The sequence below is a fragment of the Scomber japonicus genome, chromosome 3 (assembly GCF_027409825.1).
Source record: "Scomber japonicus isolate fScoJap1 chromosome 3, fScoJap1.pri, whole genome shotgun sequence".
Classification (NCBI taxonomy): Eukaryota; Metazoa; Chordata; class Actinopteri; order Scombriformes; family Scombridae; genus Scomber; species Scomber japonicus.
Genome location: NC_070580.1, coordinates 36452075 through 36475446, shown reverse-complemented (window position 1 = coordinate 36475446; position 23372 = coordinate 36452075). Strand labels below are relative to the sequence as shown.

At 37.5% G+C, this 23372-nt stretch overlaps 2 protein-coding genes across 2 annotated transcripts in view; both read left to right on the top strand.

Moving 5' to 3' along the window:
- ssuh2.1 (ssu-2 homolog, tandem duplicate 1) lies at positions 1-20869 on the top strand. Its single transcript, XM_053316041.1, has 12 exons — positions 1-35; positions 10196-10291; positions 10429-10513; positions 10611-10740; positions 11446-11506; positions 12646-12770; positions 12921-12983; positions 13871-13950; positions 15887-15979; positions 16097-16202; positions 18459-18566; positions 19338-20869. Exons 1-12 carry the CDS (start codon positions 14-16, stop codon positions 19470-19472), a joined length of 1104 nt encoding a protein of 367 aa, XP_053172016.1. The 5' UTR covers positions 1-13; the 3' UTR covers positions 19473-20869.
- Positions 20870-22287: 1418 nt separating this feature from the next.
- si:dkey-49n23.1 (semaphorin-3D) overlaps positions 22288-23372 on the top strand; it is a 92507-nt gene continuing 91422 nt past the window's right edge. The window contains exon 1 of the mRNA XM_053315644.1: positions 22288-22399. The gene's annotated coding sequence lies outside the window, so the exon portion shown is untranslated. The remainder of the gene's footprint in view (positions 22400-23372) is intronic.

The window sequence follows — 23372 nt, the reverse complement described above, 5'->3', positions numbered from 1 at the left end:
CATCAACGGAGGAATGGAGAAGGAAGAAGAGCTGGGTAAGAAAGTGAAATGAATATTAAATACTTACAGAGAGACACAGTTTACCTGCTGCTTTACCCGTGTGAACTAAAGTTTAACGGGACAAACGTTAAACCGGGTGTAAAATAACACTGTTAACGGCTGTTTAACTGTAGAGTAATGAAGTTCATTAACGGTTATTTAACTGGAGTAACAGTCAGTGTAATGTTTATATGTAGTTACACTGTATTTACTGCAGGCAGCTCTGACAAACACTGATTTAAATATACCTGTAACTCCTGAGAAAGACTGGTGTTCACTTTCTCATGTTATTACCAGTGGTGGAAAGTAACTCAGTACATTTACCAAAGTATCAGTTTGAGGTACTTGTACTTTACTGTAGTACTGTTTGAGGTACTTGTACTTTACTGTATTACAGTTTGAGGTATTTATACTTTACTGTAGTACAGTTTGAGGTACTTGTACTTTACTGTAGTACAGTTTGAGGTATTTATACTTTACTGTAGTACAGTTTGAGGTACTTGTACTTTACTGTAGTATTTCCATGTGATGCTACTTTCTGCTCCACTATATTTATTTAACAGCTTTAGTTACTTTTCAGATGCAGATTTGACACAATGGATAATATAACAAGCTTTTAAATACAACACGTCTTATAAAGAGCAGTATGTAGTATAGTGATGTTTCATGCAGGACTTACATTGCTGCATTATTAATTTTACTTAAGTAACGGACCTGAGTACTTCTTTCACCACTGGATGTTTATATTCCTGTCAGCAGTACAGTGACTCTAAGGTGTTTTTTAATGTGTAATCACAATTAAAGTTTATGTTTGTGGTTCTCTGTGCAGAGTTTAGAGGAAGCTATAATAGGGATGCTACTAACAATTCATTTCTTTATCATAATTAATAATCACTTAGTCTGTCAGTTTCTCAGAGGCCACAGTAACGTCTTCACTTTGCTTGTCTGATATATCTTATTGCTGTTGTTGTCCAAAAACTACACAAACTCTCCATAATGAAGGAACATGTCACCCAGTGCAGCGGTCACGTTAGTTTGGTTAGAAACGGCTCCAAAGACTAATAACAGTGATCATGTTTTCAGTCTCTGAGAGTAGTTCTGTGTAAGGCAGACTCTACTGAGCATGTGCAGGAACGTAGTACTGTAGCTGCTGCATTCACAGTCTGGATTTCTACTAAACTTCTTTACAATGTGTAAAGTTCAGAGGTTGAGACACAGAACTACTCTCAGAGACTGAAAACGTGATCACTGTTATTAGTTTTTGGAGCTAAACAAAGTAATGTGGCAATGATGTGACGTTTTAGTTTTTAGACAATAAGAATCAGATATCTCAGACTGGATACACCCACAATACTTGTTAGTAGTGTGGGTGTAATGGTGAAAAATGTAAACATCCACTAATGGCTTGTTGGAACAGTTGAGTTGTGCTGCAGTGGGAAAGCAAAACAAGCAGACAGCTGTTTTATGTTGATTTATGGGTCAGATTTATGCTGTTGTCTGGCCATGATGGATATGTTTATAGTTGCTCTGAATGGATTCTGAACGCATAATCGCTAGGGATAGGAATATAGTTTTGAGTTTGGTTTTTAGTATGATGCCTCTGAGCTTATGGATTCCTCTTATCGATGCTCAGGCATGTTGGTAGAGCGGTACTCATCTGTGAGATGAACGTGAAGTTTACTGGGAACTTTCTAACTGCGGAAGTAGAGCTGGGTGATTATGACAAAAATCTAAATCACGATTAATTGAACTTTTCACCTCGATTAAGATTAATGAAGAATTATTTCCCCCCTTGATGAACAATTATGTATTTTCACAGTTTCTTTAGTTTAGTATTTTCCACTGCTGCCCTCACACATGAGGATCTTTAGGGAGTGAAAATAAAGATGTTTTAAGGTGTGACGCTGTGGTTAATGTCTAGTTTACTTGATTAGAACTATGTAAAGATCATGGTTTGGGTTCAAATCGTCACTGGAGACAAGTTTTCAAATTCCTTAAATATATGAAACCTTTACTGTCATGGCAACAGTGAACACCACCATTAATTGACATGAGCAAGATTTAGTCCATTAGAGTTTCTAAATGTCGGTTTCGATTATTTTTCGATTAATTGCCCAGCCCTATGTGGTAGTAACAAACGAGAGCAGATCAACACACACTGCAGCATGAAACAACTTAAAGCAACTCTGAGATGAAGAAACTAACCTGGTGCTGCAGCTATCTACCAGTTATGTTTCATGTATTCATCAGTGTGCAGGTCGGTGATAAACAGAAGATAATAAAACAGTTCTGAGCGGTGTCGCTGAAAACTTGTAGTCCAACTTTTTTCCACAGAAAAAAATGATCAGGAATTGATAAGGAATCTGATTGATAAGTAGATTCGATAATGGCACTGATATCAATAAAGTCTTATCAGTTCTCATCACTAATCATTGCTTAACACACGAACATCCTTACATCCTTACAATGTTTTAAATGATCCCTTAAATATAATGAAAGTATGACATTTTACAGTTTAACAATAAACCTTATGGTATAAAATGACATGAGTGCACTGAAACAGTAAACTTCTCTGGGAATTTAATAAGGAGAATTAGATATGAATAAAAAAACATGTGGAACAAACAAAAAAAACAATAACATATATATTAAACTTGAATTAAGAAAAAGGGTCAAATATACATACAATTCTGAATATATAACTTTGAAAAGTAACATATTCACTGATACCAATATATCTGATAGGTTATTATCGGCTGATAATATTTACCAACTGATATATCGTTCGGGCTCTGTTGCTGGTCACAGGGTCCAACCATCTGTTAGTTTTTATTGTGGCTGAAACAGTAACTGAAATAATTTCCTGTGTCTCGTTGTCTTGTCAATGAAGTTTAGAGAGTCAGAGTAGAAGTAGATGTTTATGTTAAAAAGAAAAGTTTGATCTATTGTTCACATTTCACTGTGGACCACCTGTAGGCCTGCATGTCTTATTACAGTCAAATAGTCAAGGCAGATTTATTTGAATGTCACAATTCAAAGTGCTTTATATAAAACGTAAAATACATCAAGACAGCATATAAAAGCAACATATATTCAATCAAAGTAGAATAAAACAGATCAAAACAGGAGAATTAAAGTTACATGGCAGTGTGAGATACTCAAATTTGGATTTAGTAAAAAGCAGCAGCGTACAGCAAAGTCTTCAGCTGTGATTTAAAGGAGCTGAGAGTCTGTGGAGCATACAAACTGAACCTTTTAATCATAAACTGGATTTTTACAAAGAGCTACAGATGAACAAAAGAGCTCCTGAAGTGCAGCAGTTCAGCTGGAGTATTTTGGATGCATTGTCCAGTTAAAGCCTCTATAATCAGACTGGCTTTTGTTTCCTCTCCTTTTTTTTCCACCACTCACATTCCTTCTCCAACTCCCTCCCTTGCTTCACTTTTTTTTATTTTTCCTTCTCTTAATGAGTCTCTATCTGCCTCCCTCCACGCTGTTCTCACACTCGGTCCATCTCCGTCCAGATCTTTTCGGGGTGGGAAACACCTTCTCGCTGGTATTTTTATCCCTCAGACAGAAGGTATTGTGTGCAGCGTGACATAAGCGCACCGACTCTGATGTATTTTTATCTGGCGTGCAGCTCCAAGAAAACAGGAGCAGAATTAGAAGCACTGAAACGCTGGCTGTGGCATAGAAAAGGTTTGTGTTGGATAAAATCGTGACGCACATGTCTAATAGCTGCGTGGAGCCTCGGAAGCGTCCTAATCAAGGAGCTATTGTATGTATTCATGTAATATTACATTGTTGTGCTGAAACTTTTCATTACTCCGTTATGTGGAGAGATTATTTTTGCTGATGCTGCTGATCAACTTCAACAAGGGAAGTCAAAGCTTGAATATGTTTAATATTATAAAAGATAAGAAGTATTATGTAAACTCCATTTGGTTCCTTGGATACAAACAGCTGATTAGAGCTAAGTAGTCCTGTTACTATCAAACTACTGTTGTTGATATATTCTCTCAGAAATAATCACGATAAATTATATTATTGACATCTTAAGACCATTTTATGCCACAATTGTGTGTATGAGCCCATTTATTCATGATTGACTAATTACATTCACAAGAGCTTTCAATATTTTGAGCGATGTTAAGCAAGAACATATCATCTGCAAAGTGTGATGTAGAGTTTTTTCCACTGCAAAGCAAATCAAGCGCTCCTTAGACCAATGTCTGATCTATATCATAGTCTGTATATAAGAAATGGACGTAACATCCGTGACGTCACCCATTGGTTTGTGGACTGCTGCTCGGAAGCCAATAGTATCGAATCAAGGCAGCGCCATCTTGAAAATTTCAGGTGCATGCTGGGAAAAAAAGAACACGGATTCTACTTATATGGGCATGAGGCGGGGCCATGGGCGGAGCCATGAGCGGAGCGGGGAGGCTGCGATTGGTTGCGAGGGCTGTATCTCAGGGACATTGGTCAATCAACCTGTCAATCAGGGTAGCCACGCCCTAATGCATACCCTGCTTTATCGTCAAATATAAAATCAGGGAGGCCAAAATGTCCCAAATGAACATCATACTGCATTGAAGAAGGCTTTAAACTAGCGATTGAGACCATAAACACATTTTGAAAACGTTTACTGAGGTTAGAAATCAAGTGAGAAGTTGGTGAATTCTCCATTGACTTGTATAGAGCCGATCGCCCCCTGGTGGCCTTTTGATAGAATGCAGCTCTAAGTTACTTCCGCATTGGCTTCTTTTCAGAGGACAGGAACTCCCCGCCTGATCTGTATGTGAGCCAATCAGAGCTGCTCCCTGCACCGCGCAGCATAGATGTATATGATTTGCTTTGCAGTGGAAAAAATGCTTTGATGCAGAGTGCTCTATGAACAGAGGACGCATTTTCAATATCGCTCGATCACGTTAATTTGATCATGGGAAGCCAAAATCGAGGTTGCGATAAAAATTGTGCAGCCCTAACTACACTGTTTTGTTTTAGAAATGTCAGGAAACATTTTTATATATTGGGGCGAGTGTGATGCTCCCCAAAAAAGTGATTCTATGAGTTAAATAGTTCATACACATCAGTATAGAAGCAAGTCAGGTTTAACTGTCAGGACTCATTTTCAGGACGATAGGAACAGCTGATTCTTCTTCTCCTGTGGTGACACTGTGTGAGGCAGCCGGCTCTGCTCTGATCAGACCTCTGCAGCCACAGTTTCCCAGAACCAGGATGAGGAGTGTCTTGTGTCTGTGGGGAAGTGTGGGTGCAGTCAGTGTCTCTTTTGTCTGTGCTGGTCCCCGAGGCGTCTACAGTCCGATATGTCTGTCACGACAAGTCAAAAAAAGAAAATTCATCTCAGTAATACGGCAAATGAAAGTTGTTCATACTGCTGTACTGTTTAATGTTTCTTAAAAGTTATAGTCTACTCTATTTGTACTAACAGTTCAAGTTTTTATTAGTTGTGTTTTTTTATATTTAATCCAGGCGGGGGCGAAAGTAACAAAGCATAAAACAGCACCTGGTATTTATCAAACAGTCATGTGAGTTATTGATCACAGTGATAGTTAGTATCTGTCTGCAATAGAGCTGGGTATCAGTACTCAATATCTTTAAGCTATCAACCGAAATAAATCGATACCAAGTAGTATCGATTCGTCTCCCGTCAAACGACACCTGCAATCAATCCTTTTTGCACCCAGAGCTAGAAAATATGATTTGTATGGACTTGCTCACAGCCAATCAACACAAGCGTTCTTGGATTAAATGTGACATGTGATTGGCCCACTGCCACAGCAGCAAGTCGTGGTGAATTTGAGTTAGCACGCTTAGCAGTTCAGCAGCCAACATGCCTCCTCAACGCTCTAAAGTGAGTCTACACTACACACTGTTACACATGATAAAACACAGACACCTACATGTGTGATGGGTCTCTGATGAAGGAATCAGCTGGTATCAGGATCACTTTGAGGAGACTTGGATTGGTGGTATCATCATAATTAAACGAATGATACCCATCTCTAGTCTGTAATGTTAATCTTTAAAATCACATTTATATGAAAAGTGTTTTTTTCATACTGACTCTTAATGCAGCTCCTCAGTTCAGCCTCTGTCCCTGTAAGGCCCCCCATCATCTGTGTGTGTGTGTGTGTGTGGGTGTGTGTGTGAGAGAGTGTTTGTGTTTGACATTTAAGTTAGTATGAGTCACTTACTGAATAGAGTTGTGTATCTGAGTCACTGAGAGTTTGGGGAATCCCCACCAATGAACTAACAGTTGTCTGCTATTACAGTCACAGCTCGGCTCAGACTGTACAAATAAATCATCATGAAATATTTCTCTGGGGGAATGAAGGTGATTTGTTTAAACTCATGATTGATCAGTTAGAATCGAGCTGTTGTAAACTAGTAAAAAAAGACATTAAACTACTCAAAGGGTTTCTGAGCATGGCGACGAACTCGTGGCTGAGCTCGAGTTTGACCTTCACCTCTGAGCTGGGAGAGCAAGTGCTAGTCGAGGCGTGCTGTGTTTACTGAATTGACATCAATCTACTGAACATAAAGCCTAAAAAAACAAAGATGAAGAGAGGCAGGGTGTGTTTGTAGTGTGGTATTTGCTGGGTGGGTATCGTAGTTTGTCCACACATGTGTGGATTATGAGGGGAGGGGTCCACTGTATCACTGATAAACTGGGAACGTTTTACACATCTGAGCTTTTAGACTGACTGGATATTTCTACAAATCCAATACTTGAATTTGAGGAGTGTAACAAACTGTAAAACCTTTAATTTAAAGCTCCTTATTATTTCTATTTCATTTTATTTTTCCTTTGGCCAAGGTTTATAAGCTTTGACTTAAATGAGATTTTTTTGGTTTGTTTGTGTTTGATAATATTTGTGAACGTAACCCTAACATATCTTAAACGCAGCCCTATTATGTATGAACTTATATATTGATGTCGATGACCAGGTCTGTTCTGTTATTTCATTCTACTACAAATAATAAAGTATAGAAAATCAGAGTTAGTTGAGGTGGATAAATAAAGATAAAAGCAGGTGATTTAGATCCACAGTCACTTTAAAAAACAGCTTGACTTAATAGCAACTGTAGTAATGATAATAATAATTAAAGCTGCAAGTAGCGGTGAACGGGCCCTCGCCCTCCCCATGCATGTCGGTTTACAGATACAATAGGGCTTCACTCTGGTCAGTGCTTGGGCCCTAATAGTAATTTAAAAGAAACTTTATTTGTATAGGACTTTTTATACAAGAAATGCAGCTCAAAGTGCTTTACATCAAAATAAATTACATTAGTGCTTCTCATTAAAAGGACCTAAAAAGCATAAAGCAATGTTTAAAAGAAAGAAAGGAAAGAAAAAAAAAAAGTAAAATAACATGGAAAATATCTATAGTAATAATTTTAAAATAGTAATACATAGTATTAGTATTGCTACATTGAACTTTATGTGCAAAATATGTTTAATGATTGAAACATGAAAAAATGTTGATGATTATAGCATAAGTTAGATAGTATGCAGCCACGTTAGATCTTAATTGAATCCTTCATAGCCCATTTACACCTTTTATTAACAGGCCATCTATATCTGGATATGTTATATAAAAGATACCTGGACACCAGTTAATGCAGGTAAAACAATCAGCATTATTATTTATTATTACAGCACGATCACATTCAGATAAGAAATAAATAGTTCCATTAAGCTGAAAGGTCACTAAGCCTCTTCCTGCCAGCTAAAACAAGCCCAGTAAAAGCTCCAGATAGCAGCACAAGCTAAAAGTTTACCCTCACACAAAAGTGACTGATGCTGTTTGTGCTTATTTTCATACTGAGACAAAGACATATTTTACTACTAGATGTAAATGTAAAGGCTCATAGATCAGAGAATACATGTGCAGGTGCAGGTCCCATGTTAATACCAGGTGGTCTGTAACAGGACTGCTGTGGACCGACTGGTTGTAAAACTATGTAAATGTTCAGTCAGGGGTGTGACAGGTGTGTACGAAAGGTAAAGATATGAGGTTCAAACGCGGACACTGAGGATGTATGTAAAAGAAAGCTGCTTAGGTAAACAGAAATGCACAAACAGGAATGTAGACCAGAGGGCAGGGATAGGGTGTGTCCCAAAACTAAAGGTACAACTTAGAGTGTATTTTTTGTGTCCAGATCAACAGTTAGCAAGATAAAGATGCAAAGATATTCAGTTTAATGTCACAGAGGATTAAAGAAACCAGAATATATTCACATTTAAGGAGCTGGAACCAGAGAATTAGGACTTTTGTTTCTTAAAGAAATGATGAATCAATTATCAAAATAGTTGGTGATTAAATAAATGAATCAATAATTGTTTCTGCTGTAATGTTTGAGCTTTACTGTCTTTATCTGGACTGTTCCCAACATCAGGAATGAGCTCAGAGAGGTTTTAATCTCACTGTTGATGTTATTCATCTGATTCTGTTAGATTTATGTATGTATATTTATAATGAATCATTATAATGTTTTTATTGGTTTATAATAATCACACGCTGGCTATTCATTAGTCTCATTACTTGTGTTTAAATTCAGCAGTGACAGATTTGAGCTTGAGTTTATAACACGAGCCGGCCAGGAGTGATGGACGTGGGTGGGTGTGTGTACTGAAGTGATTAGTGTGAGTCAGTGTGTGTGGAATGAACAGGACAGGCAATAATCCTGTAGATTATACCAGACTAGACTCATCTACTGGTGGACCAACCTCTTAGTGTGGCTTGTAGTGTGTATATTTCTGGTATGAAGGTACTGGCCTTCAGTAATGTTAGCGTGACCTGTTGTTTCCTGAGCGACTCGTCTGTCACGTCGGGCTGAAAGCAGTTTCCTTACAGTTAAAGAATGCGTCCTCACTTCCTGCCTCACTGACAGAAACACTTTCATCGCTCTTCTGCATGTTGACAAGAAAAACGTGGACTTTATATGATTGCACGTGACATTCTGTGACAGTGAATTGAAGCAAAACTTTGAATTTCAAGGAGAGGTTGTTAAATTTACCTTAAAGCAACAGTCAACACTTTTTATTTAAGTCCTCATATTTAACATTTATAAGAAATACTGTATGCAAACATTGAATAAATAGTTTATAATACAGTATGTTGTAGTTCTAAAACACTATAGAAACAGATATAAGGACCAGGGTTATTATAGTTTTGAAATTTTCTTTAGTTTTTATTTTTCTTTAGTTTTTCAGTTTGCTTTTTTATTTCAGTTTAGTTTTAGTTAGTTCATCAAGTGACGTAGTAGTTTCAGTTTAGTTTTTATTTAGTTTTAGTTTTTCAGGTATTAAGAGAAAGTCTTGACTTGTAGAAGCTGAAAAGGATGAAAGAATAAGTGACACTAAATATGTTTTATCATCAAGTCCTTTTTAATTTCAGTCTTTAACCACGAAGCATAGCGGCTGCTGCAGGACAGGAAGTAATCGAGGGAGAAAACGAAACAACAACTAAAACGAAGATGAATTTATCTGCAATTCAGTTTAGTTTGAGTTAGTTTTACATTGTTCATTGTAGTTTTTATTTAGTTTTCGTTTTTGTTTTAATTGTAGTTTTTATTTTAGTTTCAGTTAACTAAATTATTTTTTCATTGCTAAATTTTTTTAGTTTTCGTTAACTATAATAACCCTGATAAGGACAAGTATTTATTAATGTACAGTGTTTGTCAACAATAATAAAGTTTCTTATGAAGACAAACAAAGCTTCCCAAGTGTGATTATATTCTGGTTTTCATACTTCTCTATGAAACTAAACTGATTATCTTTAGTTTTGGGCGACAACTTGTATTGGATGTGTTTCACTGAGCACATGAATAACTGATTAATTTAAAAAATATCAGTTGATAGGTAATAACAATAATAGTTATTTACAGTCTGTTTCATATGGTTTTACGGGGTCGCCTTGTCCACCAGGCTAACAGCACCTGCTCTTTATGTAAAGTCACCAGGTGGTATTATTTAGGTAATAATTTAGCAGAGTATAAGAAATAATATTTAATTAGATTTTTACCTCACCAAAAAGATCATGTGAACAAAAAACATGAGCATTTTTAAATCAAGTTAAATGAAAATGATGTAAATGATGGACCTCTTCATTCTGTCTCTTTTCAGGTTCATTTGATCCAAACATACCAGAGGAGGGACCATCTGCGCCCCCTCCTGGCTGGCTGGAAGACATCCATGGATACCAGGGTCACAAAGGAGGAGGTGAGACTCCTTTTGTTCTCATTCATCATTTCTCCTTTTTCAGTGCTCATCCCTCATCTGTGTGTGTGTGTGTGTTTGTGTGTGTGTGTGTGTGTGTGTGTGTGTGTGTGTGTGTGTGTGTGTGTGTTTGTGTCCAGAGGGTGATAATCCGTTGTACCCTCCTCCCCCTGCCTACAACCCCCAGCCTGAAGAAAACAGGAACACTTTGGTGCCCAACGTCAGGTAACACACACATCAATAACTGACCGAAATAATTGAAACTGTCCCTCAAGATTTTGAACAAAAATATGAAGGTAGGATGTGATGTTTGCTCGTTCAGGGTCCCCACAGTATCGGAGGATGTGGCCAGAGAAGCCCTGCTCAAGTTTGTGGAATCCAAATGGAGGTACAGCGCCAAACCTGCCAGGAACCTCACCTTCAAAGAGCTCAAACCCATCACCGTGTACAGGGTAGGAGCATTTCCTGCTTTAGAAATATCATCTACACACCACCACCACACACAGAGGTCTACAGGCTCTGCCCTGTGAGAACTTTATATAGTAAGCTTAGCTCAATCAATCAATCTTTATTTATATAACACCAAATCACAACAAAAGTCATCTCGAGGCTTAGCATAAAAACTGGAAACAGGGTAACAACTCACTTGGCTCTGTCCAAAAGGTTAAGAAGTCTGCCCACCAGCACCTTTCAGTTTGTCTAATTAACACATAACTTGCTTGTTTAATCAGTACTCAAACAAAGGTCAGTGTGCGATTTTACGAGGAGTTATGTGTTGGAGTGTTTCTTGGTTACCGTGACTTCCTGGAGTCTTATCGTCACTATAAGGGTGCCAAAAAAAACAGTCTCCAGGGAGTTACTGCTCTGAATTACATTGCCATTTTATGGCTTCAATGTCAATCTATCGGAGAGTGGATATGTTGAGGTATGTGATCAGATGCGTCCCAGACCACCTCGGCAAGTGGTTTGAGTGATCGTATCACAATGCGTCTCAGAGGTTGGTAACACTTGTATTTAGTGCTGTCCACTTGTGAGACACGTGTTAATGTCAGGTGTAACCAGGGCATGTGTGACAATATGAACATGTGTTTTTACATTGACTACATAAAGAATCCAAAGAACTCACTGGCTCCACTGTTGTCTTCTTATTTCTGCAGTATCGACTGGAGACCTACACTGAGACCAGAGCCAGCGCCTGGCAGTTTGAGTCATACAACGGTAAATATTTCCTTTGAGCTAACAATACAAGATTTGCTTTTGTATTTGAGTCAGAAACTAAATAATTGAACAAGTTAAAAATGGACCTGATGAAACTCAAAGTCATTAGGATCCATCCTCTGTGCACCATGAATGTCTGAACTAAATTTCATGTCAATCCATTCAGTACTTATATTTCAGTCTGGACCAACACTGCTGCTAGTGTCGCTAAAAATGTGTTGAAATGTGACCTTAAAGAATTTTGAGGACATAATGATTTTTATTATTTTATTCGTTATTAGCTGACAGATTGTTAATGTTTAGACACAGGAAGATCAGCCCTACCCACCTACCTACCTACCTACCTACCCACCCAGCCACCCACCTAGCTATTTATCTACCTACCTATCTATCTATCTATCTATCTATCTATCTATCTATCTATCTATCTATCTATCTATCTATCTATCTACCTACCTACCTACCTACCTACCTACCTACCTACCTACCTACCTACCTATCTATCTATCTATCTATCTATCTATCTATCTATCTATCTATCTATCTATCTATCTATCTATCTACCTACCTACCTACCTACCTACCTACCTACCTACCTACCTACCTACCCTACCTACCTACCTACCTACCTACCTACCTAAAAGACAAATACAATTATAGATATTTTGTATGTATGTTATTTTTTCAAGAGGCAAAGTGAAGAGCATTTGGCCCAAAAAGTCAAACTTGGACTACAAGTTTTTTTCCTATCTATCTACCTATCTACCTATCCATCCATCCATCCATCTACCTACCTACCTACCTACCTACCTACCTACCTACCTACCTACCTACCTACCTACCTACCTACCTACCCTACCTACCTACCTACCTACCTACCTACCTACCTACCTAAAAGACAAATACAATTATAGATATTTTGTATGTATGTTATTTTTTCAAGAGGCAAAGTGAAGAGCATTTGGCCCAAAAAGTCAAACTTGGACTACAAGTATTTTTCCTATCTATCTACCTACCTATCCATCCATCCATCCACCTACCTACCTACCTACCTACCTACCTACCTACCTACCTACCTACCTACCTACCTACCTACCTACCTATTTATCTATCTATCTATTTATTTATCTATCAAACAGGTCAGCCGGTCGATGGTCCTCAGTACGGTATGAGTCCTCCACCGTGGGACATCCCGATGGTAATGCCTCCGAGATACACCGACGTGGTGGAGAAGGTCCGCGTGCCACACTCGTCCTTTGTAAAGGTACAGCTCCGAACATTTGGTTTAGGATGTTAGTAAAAATGCATCCAAACAACCTCATTATAAATGTGAACACTGACACTAACGGATCTGATGGATCTTTTGGTAATATTTGGAATAGTTTATAGTAATTATTTTGCGTGTGTGTTTTAGCTGTGTCACAAGTGCAATGGCTGTGGAAGAACTCGCTGTGTTATGTGTCATGGTAGAGGCCAGGTAAGATTTCTTGGTTTTATCATTTGCTTTTAAAGGATTCCTGATTGATTAAAGAGTCGAGGGATCAATCGACACCACAGACTCATGGTTAACCCACTACATTTCTCAGTATAGAGATTCTCACTTGAAGAGATTTCATGAAGGTCAAGCTTAGTTTTTTTCAGTGTTCTTATATTTATTTGGTATCTTATTTCACTCATAAAAATGTTTAACATGTAATCTGATTATTGCACCTCAGACTAAAGCCACATTTTCAGTTTTTTGAGAAATGTACAAAGTCTTGCAGAAAGATAAATCACATGCCTACATTATGTCTTATTCATACTGTGTGCTATATGATATCGACAGCATTCATTTTTCATTTTAAAAGGTTTGTACGAAAGTTAACTCAAAAAAACAAGAAAATAGGAAAAACGTAGCTTCAATTTCTTTAGTTTTTGACAATAAAAACATAGAGTGCTCAGACAAACAAAAAAAACAAAAATTCATGTATTATATTACAAGAGAAAGTAACAATATAGCTAGAATTACGTTGTAAGTCTCTATATACTGTATCTTTTTTCTTTGTAGAGAATAATGTTGAAATAAAAATAGAAAAAGCTGTTGTGAGAATTAAAACCTCGTCATTTTTTTCTGTACTTTTTAAAACTTTGAACCTTTTAACTTAACATTTAGCTTTTCATGAAGTAGGACGATATCCTTAAAATATTACAACTTTATTATCATAACGTTTTTCTCCAAATAGGCTTATTTAATCTATATTCTCAGAATCTCAGATTACAATTTGTTTCTAACACTCAGTAGGAAATAATACAGTATGACCTGGTATAAGTGAAGCCCCCACGGTGCCCCCTGCTGGATACTATAACCCTCGTCTCATTTTGCAGAAGCGTTGCACGTTCTGTCATGGTCACGGTCGCTCCAGGAACAAGCGCTGCACTTCCTGTCATGGCAGAGGTCGCAAGAGGTGAGAGGCCTGGTCTGTCTCTCTGAATTTCCTTCTCCGTCTTGCAGAAACGTTGTTCATACTGTTATGGCAGAGGGTACAAAAGGCGGAACAAGACAAAGCACCGTTCCTCTGGGAAGACGCGTTGTTCTTCTTGTAGCGGGAGAGGCCACCAGAGGTGAGAGAGGAGCTCTGGGAAGGCGAGTAGAGTAGATTATAGAGTACGTACAGAGGTTTAAAAACACCTATCGCTATATTTTCAGAATCCAAGACTCTTCTGTCCACTGAATGAAGTGTTTTAACATATTTATCAAGTTGCGACTCTGCTGCTTATCCATTTAGCACCGTCCTGTCCTTGTTTTGATTCTGAAACCTGATAAACAGATAAACAGATTAAAAATCATGATTCAGTGGACCAACTAGTTTTTTCACCCACATGGTTCGAGGTGTGTGTGTGTTTGGGATGAGTCTGTAAAATAGTGATTCCTAGCCAATTTTGTCTGATGTACCCACATTGCTCTGTCACTGTGAGTTTATTCCTTTAATCACATTATAAGTATGAATTGCTACAATAATAGTTTAATAGAAGATGCAGTGATCCTGCAGTTGTGAGTTTTTACGTTCAGGGTTTGGTTTGCATTTGAATGTTTAGCTCGCCTTATTAGGACTCATCACTCGAAAGAATGCTTAGACATTAAAGCAGTCATCACACACAAACACACACACACACACACACACACACGCATTTTCAGTTCATTCCAGTCGTATGTTGCAGTGCTTACACTTAAAAATCCTAAAATGGATTAAAAATAACCTGTTCTGGAGCGCAGATGGTTAGGGTTAGTGCATGTCACACCGCCTTCTCTCCCGTGATTTTCTGTCTCTCCACTGCTAATGAAAAAGGGTCTATGCCAGAAAAAATATTTAAAACATTTAAAAAACCTGTTCTGTGATGTGGTATCATGATTGTTCTCTTCAGACAACAAAACAACTGTCAAGTGCCCAAATGAAAATTGAGGCTGCGTAATCATTCCTCCTGTTCATACTGACTATTGAAATGTGCTTTCAATGTAAAGTCATGGAGGACTAAATCCACATTGAGTCCACACAGTCATTATAAAGTCTCTGATCAGCTTCTATTGAGCTTCATCAGTGTGAGTTACTATAGTTATTATAGTTACTATGGTAACAGTGTGAGTTAGTCATATCGAGTGATGTCTGACACATTTACAGTCTTTTTAGCATCAGATTACCTCTTAGTGTTTCCTGTTTCTCTGTGGTGGAAGTATAGTAACAAAAAGACTTTGCTACTAAAAACACTGTAACGCTGAAACATAGAAGATGAAGATTTGACTCATTTGGACGCTGAAGCTTCATATTAGCTTCACATCAACTTTTAAATCCATGTTTCCACAGAAGGAGGACTGTGGATTTAGTCCTCCATCACTTCCATTGTAAACATTATGAAGGATCTAATGGTCAGTATGAACAGGAGGAATCATTACAGCAAGAAAAACAGATTCATGTTCATTTGGACTCCTGAGTAATAATTGAACCCATTTTATATTAACTGGACAAACACTGGGCTGAAACTCTGGTGTACATATATTCATGCAACCTTCTGGATTAATAGCAGTAACTTTGGTGATCCTCAGACTTTATTTAGAATAGAATATGTTCGTAGTTTTCATGCTCATCAGGTCATTCAGTGACTTGTACACCGTATGGAAGCATCTGCACTATTTTACGTTTCCATACAGATTCTTGCTGCTGTTCTCTCCTCGCCACTTCAGTGTCAGACTACTCCCCATTTCCTGTCTCAGCCATGACAGTTCTGACCTCTTATCTCAGCTTTAATCCATCTCTACAAATTCCTCTACATCATGTTTTTACTGATATGAGAGCAGGTTGTAAATACATACGAGCTGCTGCATCTATCTGTCTCTCACTCCTCCAGGTGTATCTCCTGTCATGGCCACGGCTACAAGACCTGCTCTGTTTGTCACGGCAGCCAAAACCTGATGCATTACATCGAACTCACTGTAACATGGTACGTCAGAGCTACACACACACACACACACACACACACACACACACACACACACACATACATACATACACACTCAACCAACCCCCCTCTCCTGTACATCTGTTTCTTTGTGTGTAGGAAGAACAACATATCTGATTTTATTCCCGACCGTCAGCCGGACTTCCCTGACAAGAAGTTTGAGAGGGTGACCGGAGATCCTTTCTTCATCGATGAGAGTGTGCTGGTAAAAAATAAAACACTTCTTTTAATAATAAAATTCACATCAGACGAGACTGGTCGAGACTGAAAAGACATTCACGTCTCCCAGTGGATGAATCCTACTGATCCCACTGATCCTTTGACTTTTCCATCATGAGGTTAACATTTGTGATTTTGAGTAAACTGTTTGGGGATTGCCATGAAATTTGGTTCAGACATTCATGTTCCCCTCAGAAATTAATTCTGCTCCTAAGTAAGGTCTTTTACTTTTCATCTATAGTCACCATCAAACTTTGATTTTGTCCAGTAATTCAGTTTATGATTTAAAAAAACTGTAAAACTAATGACCTTCCTGACAAACCTATGATATCATGCTAAAATAAGATGGTAAACATTACACCTGCTGACCATCAGCATACTAACATCATAATTTTTTAGCATTACGGCCTCACAGGGCTGCTAACATGCTTGTAAACTGTAGTATTAGGGTACAATTCACTAACTGCATTCACGTCTTCCTCACTTTCATCTTCTCTTGGCGTCTTAGTTCTGAATAGGGATGTACATGAGCTTATTTTTTTAATGGTCTGTTAACCGGTGGGTAAATATAAACGAATAACCGAATACTTGCTGCATGTCATGGATAATGTGTTAATAAAATAACTCATTATTGAACACAAACAACGAGCGTTAACCGCACAAACTTGTGTTTATTTAAATGATAATCAGCCTTCATTTCTTTACAGAAACACATTCATTAAAAGAAGAAAAAATCTTACAGGCTTACAGACCCCTAAAATATAACAAATTTTTTTTAAACAGCTCTGAGTATATCCTTTACAATCAACAACCATGTTAGCAATGAGAGACGTAACGTTAGTTTTCTCTTTGAGACTTTTGTTCCAGACGTTGACGTAGCTACTAGTTTGGTGATTAGCGTCTCCCTTAGTAACCGTCACAGCAGACAGCAACTTTCTGTTCGTGTGAAACCGCGATAGCTCAACTCTGCTCCACATATTTCACTCCTGACAACATTATCCTTTACTTTCTAGAAGTTTTTAAACCACACTGGACTTTTGTGTGTCTTTGTCAGCATCATGTTCCCTCCAGTCAGCTAGCTAGCAGGCTAATTTACTACCGAGTCAAAGTAGCTGAGGGCAGCAGTAAAAATTCACTGTCAGACTCTACTTCTACACAAGGTGGAGGTGGTTTAAAGAAGCTTAGAGCTCCTCCTAGTGGCTGAAAGTGAACATTGCTCTGCAGTAACTGTTTCTGAAGCATTCATACTAGGCATGGTATGAGATTCTGACGGTATGATAACCTTAGGTAAAAAATGGTTTCACGGTATTATGATTACAGCTATAAAATGTGATATTTTGAAATGTCTGTATTTAAAAAGCAAAAAAAAGAAAAAACTTTTCCATTAAACAGTCTTTTATTTTTAAACATATATAGAACATGACCGAACATTAGTTAATATGTATTTAAAATAAATAATAATAAAAAATAACTGAATTCTTTCTACATAAAAAATAATTTAAAAAAATAAATATAAATATTATTTATTATTATATGATAAATATGAATAAATAAATAAATAAATGCAGACAGGAGCTTAAAACTGAATCTCAACATTTTTTGGAGACTTGCTCACTATCATATTCGATGTATTGCCTCATCGAGCTGCCACTGTCAGCAAGCACGTTTTGCACGTTAGGCGACGTTCTTCCTTCAAGCCACGGCAGTCTGTCTTTTTACGATAGCCGAAGTGAGTCCCAGATAGCAAAACATTTCTTAAATGAGTCAGTGCTCAAAAACCCAAGTATTTTCAATTGTATGACTGAAATCAAGTCAATCATCCATCTTTGGAAAGAAAGGAAAGAGCTTGATTTCCATTCCATCAAGATGAGTCTTTTTGCAGCAATCATTTCCAGCATCAGAGTCATTTCCAGTCACATTTCCAGTACAACCAAATTTGCTTTGCAGCCCTGTAACACATCAAGGGTATCTGTCTGTCCACTCTCGTTTAAAACAGCTGTAGCATCCAATCAATAACTGATTTCCAATAAGGGAGCAGTAAAGAACTTCATTGAAGGACGATCTCATGGTCCCCAATCCTCGATCCTAAGGGCAGACATAAGGGGGCCCCCCTTATGTCTGCCCTTAGGATCGAGATCAATGATGGTGGACCACAATGATTTCTGAGTCAAATGTTGATCGATTAGATTAGATGTATGATTAAGTAGTGAAGCATATTTTTTTTATCTCTGTCCCCTCCTAGGTGTATCCTATCCAGGGTTTCCCCGATCAGGAGATCTGTGATGTTACTAGAAGACTGATTAATGAACACATTGGTCGTTTCACTGCCAACAGCCGCATCCTGCAACAGGTACGAACACACAAAAGATGTCGTTTTAATCACAGTGTTACAGAAAGTGAATTCCCATGGCAACAGAAACAGAAAGTGAGACTTAGCGCAAAAGTTAGATCAAAATACAAAATCAACACAGAGAGTAAATGGTTATGTCATGAATAATGACTCAATAAAAACAGGAAGTAAGGAAGTTCTGCCATATCTCTCATGAATCTGCAGTGAGGAAACACCAGAGGTAGAACAAAATAAAAGATGGTAAAAGATTCAAAATACAATAAATAAAAAAATAAATAAGGTCACTATAAAATAAAGAGAGTAAAACCAGAAGTGTAATTTGGGGTATTAAACGATAAGAATAATAGAGAGTCAAATAGTTAGACTGAGAGATGTGATGAAGTAAAACCAGACATAAAAGGTGGGAAAACAATCAAGAATATAGAAATAGTATTAAGAAAATAGACCAAGTAGTAAAACAAACTAAAACAAATGAATAAAAGAAAGATAAATAGATAAAATAAATAAAGGTCAACTAAAAGCTTAAGATTAAAAAGGTGTGTATATTAGAAATATCAACACTTCTATCAGCTGATATCAGTATCATATTTAATGGGTTGCTGTGTTGTGAGAGTGACTGTGATTTGTGTGTGTGACTGATAAAAAATATACTGATACAATCAGCAGTCAATCAGCATTCCTTATCAGCAGAATGGCATTACATACAATATAAAAACCAAAACAATAACTGAGTGACACTGACGTCTACCTGCCTTTTATTTCTCTCCGCAGCGTCAGACCATCGAGTTGGTGCCTCTGACTCACGCTCATTATACTTACAACGGAAAAGACTTCAGCTTCTTTGTTTACGGAGTAGAGAACAAAGTCTTCACGGCCAAATATCCCACTGCGTGTACTATTCTATAAGTAACATACGTGGTAACATGATCCCTTCCCATGATCCCAGACATGTGTAATCAGGGTCGTGCAAGAGGGAGAAACTAAAACGTCCGTTCACCAAGAATCTGTCACAGCAGCAGTACATGAAACTGTGTCTGCTGTTCAGGTGAAGCAAACCGAACACTCCCTCTCTTTGAATGTAGAAATCATTTTAATGTTATAACATCATATTTGACATCATATTCTAAATATCTCAAACATCAGGGGTCGTATTCATAAAAGATCTTAACTTACTGCTCAGAGTCTTTTTAGTTACACATAGAAGCAGCTTTTAGTAACTGAGAAGATTTTTTATGATTTTATTTCATTTAGCCCAATGAGAGGCAGCAGCATGATGAATGATATGAATGGTATGATTAATGAATGTAATTAATTAATCAAACAATGAACACACAAAAGCAGAAATATTTTATTAATTTAAATATTTTATTAGCTGTGTCACATATTTCATACATTAAATTTGCAACAACAGTGTTTTTACTTATTGTTTGTATCACACTGAAATGGGATCAAATCAACACAGCCTTAAGATCTTTTGTGAATGCGGCCCCAGCTCTTTTTTATTTTTTATTTTTTTTGGTGGTAGCCAGTATCATATCGGTTATATCTGTGCCTGTTGGACCATCCAGCATTAAGGACTTCCAGCATCAGGAAATGTTTGCTACGAAACCAAATGTACAAGAGAAGTGCTAAAAGATACAGCAAATACATGTTGGAGAATCCTCATTTCAGTGTCAGTTCAGGTAAATTCTGGTGCTTAAAAGACGAGCAAAGCCTTAACATTTTGATAAAATACTCACACACTAAATACTGTTTTCCTAAGAAGGAAACGTAACTACAGACCAAAGGAGACACTAACACAGATTACTGTCAATAATAAAAGACCAGTCAGTGTTTGATGCTGCCAAACGACTGATTGTGTTTCAGTGGGGATAATTTTTCTTGGTATGTTTGAATGAAATGTTTATATATATATATATATATTTATATATATTACTTAATGAAAATCAAAATCCATCCAGATGTCGGTATCTCAGTTTACATGTGCAGCAACTATTCATTTGTTCTTTTTATGACAGACTCTTTTTTATTAACATTTCTGACAATGTGTGTATCATTGTTTTAAGGGTTTTACCACTTCAAGCTTTTATATGTAAAAGAAAAGAATCAGTTTCATGAGGAAATGTCAGAAAAGAGCAGGAAAAGTATGAAAATCATGTTATTACTCCTCTACATACTCTCTGTTTAGTGTGTGTCGTGTAATCCAGCTACCTCTTTCTATTTCCTCTTTACAGTTACAGCTAAAGTACAATAAAGTATGATGATTTTATATGCATGTAATCTAACCTGTCACCATGTATTTAGCAAAGATTTTACAAATAAAGTTCATAATAAAATGATTCATATAATCATCCTGAGTCTGAATCCCTCTGTGCCAGGAACATTTGATCACTGAGTGGAAAGCTTCAAGGAATGTTTGGAAGATGAGGATTAGACAACTGTCTGGTTGAGTGAGTAAAAATAGGAATGCAGTATTTTTAAATAGTTGGCGGATATTAATGTTTGTACTTTTTTTAAATAGTTCTTCCACCACTAATTATTCCTTATGAAACACTTGTAACTGTATTTAAAACTAGAAAAGAACATAAAACCCAGTTCAATGTGCTGTAGTATGAAGTCTTCTTTAACCTGCAGACTCACTGTTAGAGGACATTCAGGTCTGTACTGACAAACTCTTTCCACAGGGGGGCGCTGTGGTTTATAAAGTAATGACACAGGACATCAGAGGACATGTTTACTGACATCATGTGCTGTGGGAAATATGGCAACTCAAATTTGAATGCACAGAAGCTGATGATTTGGTTAAAGGACAGGTTCACAGTTTTTAAAGTGTGTGTCTCAAACCAGCAGTCAGGTGTTTATATGAACAAGGAAAGAGGTTTTCCTCTCTGTAATCAATCCCTCTGTTCATACTGACTAATAAAAGATCTCTTCTAATGAATGTCGAGGTGCCTCATTTTGGTCAAAAATGCATTTAAAAGTAGATGTGCAGTGTGAGTTAGTCATATCAAGTGATATCTGACACATTTACAGTCTTTTTAGCATCAGATTCCCTCTTAGTGTCCTCTTAGTGTTTCCTGTTTCTCTGTGGTGGAAGTATAGTAACAAAAAGACTTTGCTACTAAAAACACTGTAACGCTGAAACATAGAAAACTTGATTTGACTCATTTGGACGGCCGAAGCTTCAGATCAACTTTTAAATCCATATTTACACAGGAGGAGGACTGTGGATTTATTCTTCCATCACTTCCATTGTAAACATTATGAAGGGATCTTCTAATGGTCAGTATGAACAGGAGGAATGATTACAGCAAGAAAAACACACTTCATGTTCATTTGGGCTCCTGACTGTTATTTTAAGACTGACTTGACAAATTGTGGACCTGACCTTTAAAGGAGGTATCAACCCTTCACCCTTTCAACACAATTTTCTCTAATATTACCACAGAAATTTGAGTAATGTACTGTTTTTGGAGTTTTGTTTTTTGGCTTTTGGCTTAATCTTGGAGTTGTATTTACGTTCGTCAGTTATACAGGAGAGCTCCATCATATCTATGTGTTATTTGGTAAAAACCGTCCTTTAAACTTGCACTTGACCTGGAAAGCCCACATTTCCGAGACGCACATGAAGGCATCGTGAGACAGCGCAGATTGAAGGAGTGGTTCAGCCGCTGCCCACATGTGTTCAGTTTGTTTATAACGTGTGGAGACTACAGGTGACCCGGCACTGAACTGTCCGCTATCCGCTGCATCACGTCCAGGATCCTTTTTCTGCTCTTTTCAGCTGAAGTGGAATAAAATCAGACTCACATCCAGACAGAAACTCCTGCTCGGTGAGTCTTTTTTAAAAAGTTGAAATGTGAAATGTGAAATGTGTGTCTGGATGCTCTCCCAGGAGGAAATAACGTGTCAGTGATGGAAAAGACAGCTCACTGAGAGAGAGGGACAGTCGTGTTTATTAGAGTGCTGCAATGAACGTTATATTGGAGTTATCTGGAGGAGATGGCACATATATATATATTCAGCCTGGTGAGCTCAGAGCTGCCCTGATGTTCATTTAAGAGGGAAAAAAAAGTCAAGTTTCTTTTCATTTTCACTTCTTACACCTGCTAATTCCTCATCACAGAACTAAATGAGAAAGCATGAATATACAGTTCATCACATGTGTCGTGATGATCTTAAAAGCATCACCATTATTAACTTCTGTATCATGTTTGCTGTAATTTAACTCCAGACAGACACACATTTATGTTTTAATGTGTTGTCATTGAAGAGGTTTTGGTGGTCATTGAGAAGCTTAAAGGATCATTTTTCGAGTTCCAGGAGTTTTTCAGGCTCATTGAGGAGGTTTCAAAGGCTCCTGTAGAGATTTGTGGTCTCCTGATGGTTCTTTTTAGACATTTAGATGGTCAATGAGGGCACTTCAGGAGTTCTTTCTTGAGTTTTGGAGGTTATTGAGAAATTTCCAGGGTCATTATCGGATCTCTTTTACGTGTTGGTGGTGTTCCAGGAGTTTTTGTAGCTTTCATGGTTATTTAGGATGTTGTTTTTAGAGGTTTTGACGGTCATCAAATGTTATCAGGAGTTCTGGCATAAGTTTTAGTGGTCTTGAGAATCATTCAGGGTCATTAAAGGATCATTTTTCACTGTTAATGTAGTTCCAGGATTTTTGTGGTCATTTTCAGGGTCATTGAGGATGTTTAAAAAGTTCGTACAGGTTCTGGTGGTCATTTGTGGACATTTCGGTGGTCATTGAGGACATTTCAGGAGTTCTTGCTTGAGTTTTGGTGGTTATTGAGAAATTCT

Coding starts and splice junctions, on each gene's coding strand:
- ssuh2.1 (XM_053316041.1), top strand. CDS start 14: ATGGAGAAGGAAGAAGAGCTGG. Junction 36..10,195: donor GGAGAAGGAAGAAGAGCTGG/GTAAGAAAGTGA, acceptor GTCTCTTTTCAG/GTTCATTTGATCCAAACATA. Junction 10,292..10,428: donor CCAGGGTCACAAAGGAGGAG/GTGAGACTCCTT, acceptor GTTTGTGTCCAG/AGGGTGATAATCCGTTGTAC.